This window comes from Onychomys torridus, chromosome 1 (assembly GCF_903995425.1).
Source record: "Onychomys torridus chromosome 1, mOncTor1.1, whole genome shotgun sequence".
Lineage (NCBI taxonomy): Eukaryota > Metazoa > Chordata > Mammalia > Rodentia > Cricetidae > Onychomys > Onychomys torridus.
Window position 1 is genome coordinate 11,422,594 of NC_050443.1, and position 12,467 is coordinate 11,435,060.

At 49.5% G+C, this 12,467-nt stretch overlaps 1 protein-coding gene across 1 annotated transcript; it reads left to right on the forward strand.

Annotated features, from left to right (window-relative positions):
• The first annotated feature begins 6,023 nt into the window (after nucleotides 1-6,023).
• Ceacam20 (CEA cell adhesion molecule 20) lies at nucleotides 6,024-11,883 on the forward strand. The gene is given in 6 exon segments (XM_036194183.1): nucleotides 6,024-6,290; nucleotides 7,501-7,579; nucleotides 8,973-8,998; nucleotides 9,001-9,081; nucleotides 10,437-10,568; nucleotides 11,783-11,883. Coding segments are annotated over 6 exon segments (669 nt in total). The 5' UTR covers nucleotides 6,024-6,040.
• Nucleotides 11,884-12,467: the final 584 nt, after the last annotated feature.

Sequence of the window (12,467 nt, forward strand, 5' to 3'; positions counted from 1 at the left end):
GTGATAACAATCAAACCTCTGGGGTTGTGCAAGCTAAGAAAACTGTCTACTACTGAGCCACACCCCAGCCCCTCACTGGGGGATTCTAGGCAGGAGCTCTACCACTGAGCCACACCCCAGCCCCTCACTGGGGGATTCTAGGCAGGGGCTCTACCACTGAGCCACACCCCAGCCCCTCACGGGGGGATTCTAGGCAGGGGCTCTACCACTGAGCCACACCCCAGCCCCTCACTGGGGGATTCTAGGCAGGGGCTCTACCACTGAGCCACACCCCAGCCCCTCACGGGGGGGGGGGGATTCTAGGCAGGGGCTCTACTACTGAACCACACCCCAGCCCCTCACGGGGGGGGGGGGGGATTCTAGGCAGGGGCTCTACCACTGAGCCACACCCCAGCCCCCCACTGGGGGATTCTAGGCAGGGGCTCTACCACTGAGCCACACCCCAGCCCCTCACTGGGGGATTCTAGGCAGGGGCTCTGCCACTGAGCTGCATCTCTAGCTCTTCAATGGTCTTGGAAAGTGAAGGAGGAGCCTCAACTGTCTCCCTTAGAGATAGAATGGTAGAAGAGAACACAATAATAATTAGGACCCAGTCACAGTTTGCCTATATTTATTACCACCTCTCTAGAATGCAAAGATACTATGTCAACCTTACAGATGGGGAAACTGAGGCTCAGAGAGAATAAACTCATTCCACATGTCCCCGGGCCTGAGAGTGGGTAGGACTACTGTCTTATTTACTGTGATGAAAGTACCCCAAAGCCACTCAAGGTAGAAAGTGCTGATTTTTGGCTCACCATTCAAGGTCACAGTCCATCCTTGACACCGCGGGAATGTCAAGGCGGTAGGAGCCTGAAGCAGCTCATCAAGTTACACCCACAATCAGGAAGCCAAGATCCATGAGTGCTGGTCCTCAGTTCTCCCTCTCTCTTTTGAGACAGGGTTTCTCTGTGTAGCTTCACGCCTGTCCTGGAACTTGCTCTGTAGCCCAGGCTGGCCTTGAACTCACAGAGATCCACCTGCCTCTGCCTCTCGAGTGCTGGGATCAAAGGCATGCACCACCACCGCCCGGCCTCAGTTCTCATTTTTAGTTGGAATCCCAGACCAAGGAATGGTACCACCCACAGTGGACGAGCCTTGCCACCTCTGTGAGCCCGACTGAGATAATTTCCTGCAGGTATGCCCTGTCTCCAGGGAGATTTTAGATTTCAACAAGTTGACAGTTGAGATTAACCATCACAACAAAGGTCCAGGAACAAAATGTTCTGTGTCAGAGCTCCCTCTGCTGCTGCTGCTCACTTCCTCTTCGCCTGCTCCGTCCACTTCACCTCTCCAGTGATCTTCATTTTTTAAAAACAGGTGGTGGTGTGCGGAAGTGTAGTTAGTTTTTCACTCTTTGCTCTTTGGGAGCTCCCAAATAAATACATAGAGATTTATTCTTAGTTGGATTGGCTTGTTTCTAGACAGCTTTCCTTAATCTTAAATTATCCTGCCTACCTTTTGCCTCTGACTCTGCACTTTTACCTTTCTCTATTCTTAAAGATTTATTTATTTATTGTGTATACGGAAGAGGGCGCCTGATCTCATTACAGATGGTTGTGACCCACCATGTGGTTGCTGGGAATTGAACTCAGGACCTCTGGAAGAGCAAGCAGTGCTCTTAACCTCTGAGCCATCTCTCCAGCCCTACCTTTCTCTATTCTATATGTCTTTCTTTACTTCTTACTCTGTTGCTGGCTGTGTTACTGTGTGGCTGACCCTTGATGCCTCCTCTCCTCCTTTTCTCTTTCCTCCTTCTTCTCTTTTTCTCCTTCTATTTATTCCCTCTGCCTGGCAGCCCTGCCTGTCCCTCTCCTGCCTTGCTATTGGCCGTTCAGCTCTTTATTAGACCATCAGGTGTTTTAGACAGGCACAGCAACACAGCTTCACAGAGTTAAACAAATGTAACATATAAGAATGCAACACATCTTTGCATCATTAAACAAATGTTCTGGGGTTGGGGGATTTAGCTCAGTGGTAGAGCACTTGCCTAGCAAGTGCAAGGCCCTGGGTTCAATCCTCAGCTCTGGGAAAAAAAAAAAAAGAAAAACCAAAACAAAATAAACACATGTTCCACATCTTCAACTAACATTCCACAACAGGGGAGTTATGGTTCAGGGTCTTATTATGCAGAACAGGTTGGCCTTGAACTCACAGAGATCTGCCTGCCTCTGCCTCCCAAGTGCTAGGATTAAAGGCATGCGCCACCAAGCTTTTTTTTTTTTAAGCTTAATTTAACCCATTTCTATTAACCTAAGTGCTTGTTCACCTCATCAACTTACTGTTCACCCTACTTTCCTATTTCTACTGTGTCTGACTGGCCCCTGGCTGACTGATACCCCCTTTTTCTCTCTGCCCATCAGCCCCACCTATCCCTCCTCTGCCTAGCCTTTGGCCATTCAGCTTTTTATGAGACCGATCAGGTGCCTTAGGCACGCAAGGTGAAACAGCAACAGCACATGTTTACATTGTTAATCAAATATTCTATTCCACAATGCCCGTCACAATTCAACTACAACCTTTCCTTTCTCATTTGTCCCCAAGGTAGCATGTCAATAGTAATATCATAATATAAAACACATTCTAAACTTTAAACATCCCATTAGTATTAAAAATTCAAACACTTTAAAAATTTCAGTCTCTTGAAAATATCCAAAGCCTCTAAGACAGTGGTTCTCAACCTGTGGGTCTTGACCGCTTTGGGGGACAAATGACCCTTTCACAGAGGTTGCCATTGGAAAACAGAGATACCTTCATTATCACAACAGTGGCAAAATTGCAGTTATGAAGTAGCAACAAAAATAATTTTATGGTTGGGGGTCAGCACAACCTGAGGAACTGAATTAAAAGGTCACAAGGTCACAATGTCAGGAAGGTTGAGAACCACTGCTCTAAAATATCCAAAGTCTCTCCAAAATATCCACAATCAGGCTAAAACTTCTTCTTCTTTTTTAAAAAATATTTATCTATCTATCTATCTATTTATCTATCTATTTATTTATTTATTTATTATGTATACAGCATGTATCCCTGCAGGCCATAAGAGGGCACCAGATCTCATTACAGATGGTTGTGAGCCACCATGTGGTTGCTGGGAATTGAACTCAGGACCTCTGGAAGAACAACATCTCTCCAGCCCCTAAAACTTCTTTTAACTGTGGGCTCCTGCAAAATAAAGTAATAATAATAAGTGACATACTTTCTTACTCCAAGAGGGGAGAACCAGGGTACAGCCACAGTCAGATCAAAGCAAAACCTAAGTCCAAAAGTGTTGAGCTTAAGGTCAGACTTCCAGGAACACACAGCACATCTCCCAGGTGCAGGCCAGCTCCACTCCATGGCCTCCACTTATGGTCCTGGCCTCTCCGAAATGCCAGGGCCTTATGCTGCAACCGGGCTGCACTTTCACCAGCAGCCTCTCCTGGCCAGTCCTGTCACACAGTGGCCAGGCCTCAGCTGCTCTGTTACCGTTCATGCCTTCAAAACCAGTACCACCTGGGTGACTCTTACACTACCAAGTTCAGGGGCCAATGTGAGATGCAGCCTCAGACGCCCTCTCATCAATAGCTCCTGTGTTGTGACCCTAAGGAATCATGTCCCATAAGATGTCACCTCAGTGGTGCGGGTCTCTTCTTAATCACAGCAAATTCTTCAGCCCCAGCTGACCAGCATCTGCTGTTCCAGTGTACTGGGTGGTTTTGTGTGTCAGCTTGACACAAGCTAGAGTCATCAGAGGAAGGAAATGCCTCCATGAGATCCAGCTGTAAGGCATTTTCTCTATTGATCAATGGGGGAGGGCCCAGCCCATTGTAGGTGGGGCCATCCCTGGGCTGGTGGTCCTGGGTTCTATAAGAAAGCAGGCTGAGCAAGCCAGGAGAAGCAAGCCAGTAAACAGCTCCCTTCCATGGCCTCTGCATCAGCTCCTGCCTCCAGGATCCTGCCCTGCTTGAGTTCCTGCCCTGACTTCCTCCAATGATGGACTATGACTTGGAAGTGTAAGCCAAATAATCCCTTCCCTCTCCAACTTGCTCTTTGGTCATGGTGTTTCATCACAGCAATAGAAACCCTGACTAAGACACCCAGGTTTCACTTTAGTGGTTCTTAATTAAAAATATTGAATGACTCAGATAGAATCTTTAAGGAACTTTCAAAGCTTCCCTCTAAAATGCCACAAACCAGGCTCTTAGGGCCTCCACTGCTCTGAGCACTCAATGGCTTTTCTATCCCAAAGTTGCAAAGTCCTTTCAGAATCCTCTACCCAAACACAGTCAGGTCTGTCAGAGCAATACCCCATGACCCTAACTAGTTAGGGTTTCTATTGCTGTGATAAAACATTATGGCCAAAGTAATCTTAGGGACTACCTTGGTTACCCTTCTAAGGCTGTGAAGAGACACCATGACCAAGGCAACTCCTATAAAATAAAGCACTCAGTTGGGGGCTGGCTTACAGTGTCAGAGACTGGGTCCATTGTCATTGTGGCAGGGAGCAGGGCAGCACACAGGCAGAAGTAGCTGAGTCCTGCAGGTATCAGGGAGAGAGGGACTGGGCCCGGCATGGGCTTTTGAAACCTCAAAGCCCCATTCTCAGGGACACACCTCCTCCAGCAAGCCACACCTTCTAATCCTTCTAACCTTTTCAAAGAGTTCCACTCCATTAGGCTTTAGTATCAATTATATTTATATTTAAGTTTTTTGCTTTTTCAAGACAGGGTTTCTCTGTGTAGCTTTTCACCTTTCCTGGAACTCACTCTGTAGCCCAGGCTGGCCTCAAACTCACAGAGATCCACCTGCCTCAGCCTCCCGAGTGCTGGGATTAAAGGCGTACATCACTGCCCGGCTAAGATTTATTTTTATGTGTGTGTGTGTGTGTGTGTGTGTGTGTGTGTGTGGCATCCAGATATCAGATCCCTTGGAACTGGAGTTCCTTGTGGTTGTGAGCTGCCTAACATGGGTGCTGGGAATCACACTTGGGTCCTCTGCAAGGGCAGCAGATGCTCTTGACCACCGAGCCGTCTCTCCAGCCTAGTTACTTTCCTTCTGACTGTAACAATGGAAGGGAAGAAGGATTTATGGTGTAAAGGAGATCACGATGGAAACAGATCCAGTCCATCATGGTGGGAAGGACGTGGAGGCAGGAGTGTTGGGTGAAGTCGCTTCTCACACCTAGTAGAGCAGAGACAGTTCTGGAGGGGAGGCCAAACTACAGCTCTTAAACTACATTCCCAGGGATTCACCTCCACCCACCCAACCCCACAACCTCTCAGGTAGCACCAGCAGCTGGGAGCCAGGAACTGTAGGAGACATCCTGATGCCCCCGCCATGTCCCACAGCCTCTGCTTCACTTACACAGTCCCATTCAATAGTGCAGAGAGAGGGAAGAAGTGTGCAAAAGTCCACACCTAGGGGCAGGAGAGATGGTTCAGCACTGAGCTGGGCATGATGGTGCATGCCTTTTATCCCAGCAGTCAGGAGACAGAGGCAGGTGGGTCTCTGAGTTCAAGGCCAGTCTGGTCTACAGAGTGAGTTCCAGGACAGCCAGGGCTGCTACATAGAGAAATCCTGTCTCAAAAAACCAAACCAACTCCCCCCAAAAACCCCAAAACAAAACAACAAAAAAGCATTTGCTGCTTTTGCAAAGGGCACACGTTTAGTTCCCAGCACCCACTCAGTGGCTCACAGCCACCTGTAACTTCTGCTCCAAGGTAATCCAATGCCCCCTGCTGGTCTCCACAGGCACTGCACACACATGTGCTCATACACACAGAGGGATACACCTGAAAAAAAATGAACTTTTATTTTATTTTTTAAAGTTCACATATACTTCAAGGACACCGAGTGCCCAATCATTATAGTGCTGAACTCAGCTCATTTCCAGAATGTCTTTTTGGACATTCTAGTCCTTTCCAGTCTCATCAGATTCTTTGTGGTTAATTTGTTCTTCTAAGTGTCTCTGTGGTGTTACCATTGCGTCCTGCTTTCACTCTCCTTAGCTTCCTTGGCCATGCCCACCCTGCCAGTCAGCCAGAGCATTGTCACCGAGCAGAGGTCTATGACGACGACCTTCTACTGCGACACCAAGGTTGATAATATCACCATCCACTGGGTCTCCAACCACTCTCCACTCATGTTGAATGAGCACATGAAGCTGTCTGCAGATCACGAGACCCTCCCTACCATCCTTGTTGTCCATCGAGAGGACTTTGGTTCTTACCAGTGTGGAGTGCGGCATGGCTTTGGGGGCCTTGCTCGGTGTGAACTGTGAGTCTTTCAATTCCCTTTACTGAGTGCTGACACTTCCCCGTTTCCGCATTCAGTCTCCCCGTTTAAAATGCCATCCCAGAGAAGACATATGTAATCAAAGTGAAACCTAGAATTAAAGTCCTTGTCTAGCAAAAGGAGGCCCTGGATTGATTCCAACCACAACCACATAAAGCAGAAAACAAATGTAGATTTCAAACAGGAAACCGATATTCGCATTTGGATTCCATAAAAAATATCCAATGGAGTGGATTAAAACTTAAATTTCCAGACAGTACTTCTAAAACAAAACCACTGCCACCAGATCCCCACCTCCACCAGGGTCCCCTCCTCCATCACATCCCTACATCCATCAGATCCCCTCCTCCATCAGATCCCCTCCTCCATCAGATCCCCTCCTCCACCAGGGTCCCCTCCTCCACCAGATCCCCACCTCCACCAGATCCCCACCTCCACCAGGGTCCCCTCCTCCACCACATCCCCCTCCTCCACCAGATCCCCTCCTCCACACACCCCTTCCCCACCACATCCCCCTCCTCCACCACATCCCCCTCCTCCACCACATCCCCCTCCTCCACCACATCCCCCTCCTCCACCACATCCCCCTCCTCCACCACATCCCCCTCCTCCACCACATCCCCCTCCTCCACCACATCCCCCTCCTCCACCACATCCCCCTCCTCCACCACATCCCCCTCTTCCACCAGATCCCCTCCTCCACCACATCCCCCTCCTCCACACACCCCTTCCCCACCACATCCCCCTCCTCCACCACATCCCCCTCCTCCACACAACCCTTCCCCACCACATCCCCACCTCCCTTGCAATTGCACAGGATCCACAGTGGCACTTTAGAATGAAGCTGTTCTTGCAGTACCCCGCTTAAGCGATGGGCTGCTCATTCTAAGGCCTCTGCCATGCTTGTTCCCATCCTCTCAGGACCCTGTGGCAGTGAAGTTGGACTCAGGAATAGCCTGGGGACGTGGTTGAGGTACCTGTGGGTACAAATGCATAGTTTACTGAGGTAATAATCTCCAGACAGTCAGGCAGTCAGGGTCCACATCCCCACCACTTACTCAGTTTGACAAGTGTGGGCCAGAGTTCCACAGAGAAATCTGCTTTGTGTTTGTAAAGGTCGTTTAGGGCTGACATTCTCGCCCTGCACTTATCTGTCCCTGGTACCTTCCCACTAACTCCATTCAGTCCTCACCACGGGGACTTTCACCATTCAGGCTGTGTCCGGGGAGCACAAGGGCGGCTGCAGGTGCCTGGGTCCGACAATGTCACCCAGCTGTCACCCAGCTGTCCTGCCTAGGTGTTGTCAAAGTCCAAGTGCTTGTGAGTGTCACTTCCTGGTTCTCCTTGCTTCTTTGGGATCAGATGCTGAGGTTTTACGAGGGACCAGAGACTTAATCTGGGATTTGGGGGCACTCTGTGATCTTCTGGGTGGGTGTGAATTTACACATGGGGTCTTGGTGACGTTTTAAAGAAACGGGCAGTGGGCGTTGTCACATTCTCAAGGAAAAGCTGAAACTCCAGAGTCAAGCCACCATGTCACAGATGCACCTCTGTGTTTGTGGACGACCCTCAGGTCAGGTGACTTCCCGTTTGACTGGTGGCAGAGCAGGCCTCTTTCCTCAGCCTGGCACACCTTCAACACCTACTTGAGTCCTCATGGGTGCCCGTGGTTTGATTGTCTGAGTAGGAAGGAGTTGTGTGTCTGTACAAACACTGACACAACCCTCAGTTTATGTACCCTGGAAGAATGATTCTATGCACAGACTGCTCTCACTTACATACAACACACACACACAGCACAATACCTCAGGCATATGACACACTCATACAAGACACAAGTTCATAGTGTAAGGATTCTGTCCTTAGTTACATCATCAGCCTGTGATGGCATCCCAGCCTAAAAAGTAGGCAGGCCCTCTGTAGGTCCCCTCTCCTTTTCTGCTCTCTCTCCTTCCATATCCCCCCCCACCCCACGTGGTCTCTCTCTCCCTTTCCCCCTCTCTTCCTCTCTCTCTCTCTCTCTCTCTCCCTCCCCCTCTCTCTCCCAATAAAGCTCTAAAAGGTAACTATGGTGCATGGACTCTTCTGTCCAGCACTCTCCTTTGTCAGCATGGCCACCGCGGGCAGCCGCCAGCCACCAGCACCAGCAGTGCTACCGCTTAGCCAACACATAGAACACACACAAAATAGATACATGAACTCAATACAAAATGCAGAGCAAGAACATCAGACAAGTGCGCGCGTGCGCACGCACACACACGCGCACACACACGCACACACACACTCCTTAAAAATGCAGGATTGTTTTTGCTTTTGTTGTTGTTTTGAGACATGGCTTCACTATATAGCGCTGGCTGGCCAGTAGTTCTCTATGCAGACCAGGCTGGCCTTGAACTCACAGAGATACCTCTACCCCGCCAAGTGCTGAGATTAAAGGCGAGCACCACCCCTGGCTAATGGAGGAGACTTGGGACCCGTCCTTGATCCTGAACCTGTATCTCCATGTGTTTGCGGAAAAGTTAACTGCACCCTCTGTTGCGTTCCCAATCCTGGCTCTTATGCAGAATGCCACCTCTGTGACCCCGAGCTGCAAAACCAGTCACCAGGGGGCCGGTGACCAGGGGTTCCTGAGGGGTCAGCCACTGACCTCAAAACAGGACCCTGACCATCCATGGCCTCCAGAGGGTGACACGGGACCCTATGAGTGTGAGGTGAGGCACTGGGGTAGCCGGGCTTGAAGTGCTCCCCTGGGGCTCACCATCAACTGAGTGGTGGGGTCTGGGCCTTCTCCTCCTCCTTTCCTTTCTCGCTTCTCCCCAGCCCATCTTTAAGGAGTCCATTCTTCTTGGGTACAGTGGTGCAGCACCCATAACCCCAGCACCTGAGAGGCTGAGACTAGAGGTCAGCAAGGAATCTGAAAAGACAAATGCATAAAAACAACAAAGGAAGAAAAGAAAGGAGAAAAAGCCCTACCTTAGAGTCTCTCAGCTTGACACCCAGTGCTTCTCAACCTGTGGGTCTCCACCCCTTTCAAAAACATCTGTCTCCAAAAGTATTTACAGTATGATTCATAACAGTAGCAAAATTACAGTTATGAAGTAGCAGTGAAAATAATTTTATGGTTGAGGGTCACCACAACAAGAAGGACTGCATGAAAGGGTCGCAGTGTTAGGGAAGTTGAGAACCACTAGACTTTAGACCCTTTTGCATGCCAGGCACGAATCTGGGTGCCGGACAAAGTTGTGTCCCAGCCCGTAGGCAACTTGTATTGTAGTGTAGCAGGTAGGCCCTAAAGAGATGAGCAAAAGGCCAGGACGGTGGCCCAGGGTGTGAAGGTGTTTGCCACAAAGCCTGATGACCTGAGTTCAGGCCTCAGGATCCAGTGTGTGGAAGGAGAGAACCAACTTCTGCATGTTGTCCTCCGACCTCCACACCCTTGTCAAGCCACATGCATGCTCCCCACCACAAATAAAAAATGTAATGAAAAGAAAAAGACACAAAAGCTATAGGCTGATGAAATCGCTAAAGCAGCTGCACCCACCTGTGCGTATCCATGCACAGACACGCTTGTACCCACAATTACAAACAGCAATCAAAGCTGGGGGCGGTGGCGCACGCCTTTGATCCCAGCACTGCAGGGGCAGAGGCAGGCCGATCTCTGTGAGTTCCAGGCCAGCCTGGTCTACAGAGTGAGTTCTAGACCAGTGAGGGCTTACTTAGTGAAACCCTGTCTCAAAAAAAAAAAAAAAAAACTTAATACAAAAGAAAAAAACATAACCCAGAAGAGCCTGTGCTTTACAGGCAAAGCTAGAATTCCTTTAGTTCAAACTGAGGAGGAATGCTAAGCCACACATGGTCGTGCATGGTTGCAATCCCGGTGCTCATGGGGTAGAGGCTGGAGCATCAGGAGTCATCCTTGGCTACATAGTGAGTTTGAGACTAGCCTTGGCTACTTGATACTTCATCTCAAAACAAACAAAAAGGCCCCCAAATGACAACAACAACCCCTCCCCCCCCAAAGCAAAACAGAGACAAGCAATGCAAAAAAGAAAAGCAGAGAGGACAAATCTGGTCCTTTTGCCTCTGGCGCTCGCTGGAGCTCACGGCGTTTAACCTTGCAGATGGCTCTGACCGAGTGGACATCACCCCGGGGTCAGCATCTGAAGTGGTCAGCACCGTCGAGGCGATGCTCAACTCCAGCCTGACCCTGCATTGCCGGGCTGACTCCAAAACCAGATGCCAGGTATCATCCGGTTTGGATCGGTTTGGATCATGCATGAAACTACTATATATAGCCTGTAGGGAGACAATGTAGTGAGGTGATGGCATCAATAGTTAATATGTTGATTGTACTAATATGTCATGTTAATAACTGGATACACGTGGTAGAGAAACCCTGCATTTTGGCTTGAGTTCTTTTCTTATTTTATTTGTGTGTAAAGGTTCATGAGTGTGCAAGCGTAGTGTTGAATGTTCCAGTAGTTTTGTGCATGATCCTGTTTGATCTCAAAGATTTATAGTGTTAGTAGATCAGCTGCTAGTCTCGTCACTGCAGCAGACTCCTGGGCAAAAGGCACCGTAATGGTCTGGAGAGATGGCTCAGAAGTCAAGAGCTCTGGCTGCTCTTGTGGAGGACCTGAGCTCGATTTCCAGCACCCAGGTCCGGTGGTTCACAACTGCCTGCAACTCCAGCTCCATGGAGGTCCAACGCTTCCACCTCTGAGGACACCTGCACTCACACTCACACATACACATTAGCAGAGAGACGTGTGCATGCACAAGCACACAATTTTTAAAATAGTAAAAACAAATCTTTAGAAAGAGTTTATGGAGACTTGGGGCAGGCATGTAATCCCAGTTACTTGGGAGGCAAAAGCCTCCAAATTTAAAGACATTTCTGGGCTATAGTGTGCCTGTACAGAATAGGTCTCTCTCTCTCTCTCTCTCTCTCTCTCTCTCTCTCTCTCTCTCTCTCTCTCTCGCACGCACGCACGTATGGAGAGACAGACAGACAGACAGAGATCCCAGGAAGCTCCATCCTGCTACTCCATAAACTGGGGCCACTTCCTCAAACCCTGGGCCATCAACTCCCTGAGAAAGGCTTAGATAGAAATGGATGGACAAACAGGCCATTTACGAGTCCCTGGTCCACCTCAGGCATGACCAGCTACAGTCTCCTCTCATCCAGCAGCCCTGCCAAAGAAGCACTCTTTTTCCTGTGTGCAGAAGACACAGTGGATGCACAGAGAGGTTGAGTAGTGTGCCCAAAGTCACACAGCTGGGAGATTGGAACACAAGCCAACGTACTCTAGGGAGGATGCCATTCACAGTACCAATTGCTGGGTCCCAGTGGCTGGAAAACAAGTTACTCAAACTTAGCGAAGATAAAGCCAGGAATTCTGGAATGGGGCTGGGAATAGGGAGGAGTGTACCAAGCCCTGTTTTGACTTTTTCTTTCTTGGCCGAGGTCCCGGGTCATCCTCTCTATCCCTGGGAGCCATGGCTGGCATTGTCATTGGGATCCTGGTTACCATTGCTTTGGTGATAGGATTGGGCTATTTCCTCTAGAGCAGAAAGGACAGAGGGTAATAAGTAAGGGACATGGAAGGGCCCGCAGTGGGCAAGAGAGGCCTGGCTGCTATCCATGGTGTTGAACACTGCCCAAGCACCCTGGGAATTCAGGGTATTTGGGGTCATTGCCCAAGAACAGATGAGGTGGTGTGAGCGGATGGACATAGGGATATGGACACCACCCATGGGAACAGGCAAGAACCCACCCTGTGGGTTGGGGATTTAGCTCAGTGGTAGAGTGCTTGCCTAGCAAGCGCAAGGCCCTGGGTTCGATCCTCAGCTTAAAAAAAAAAAAAAAAAACAAAACAACCAAAACAACAACAACAAAAAACCCACCCTGTGAAATTATGAGAGCTTTGGCATTTCAGGACCCACAAGAGATCAGCCAATGTACCAGACCACTCCACCTGCCTCTGTGAACCAGAGCCCCCTAAAGTCCAGACCCAGTAAGTGACTCTACAGTCCATGCTCTGGTGGCAGTGAGGGCTGGCATGGGAGCTGCTGTTGAAAGCCTGGGACTTCCTTTCTGGCTTAGCCACAGGTCACTGTTGGGTCCCAGGAACGCTCTGTCCTTTCTGAGA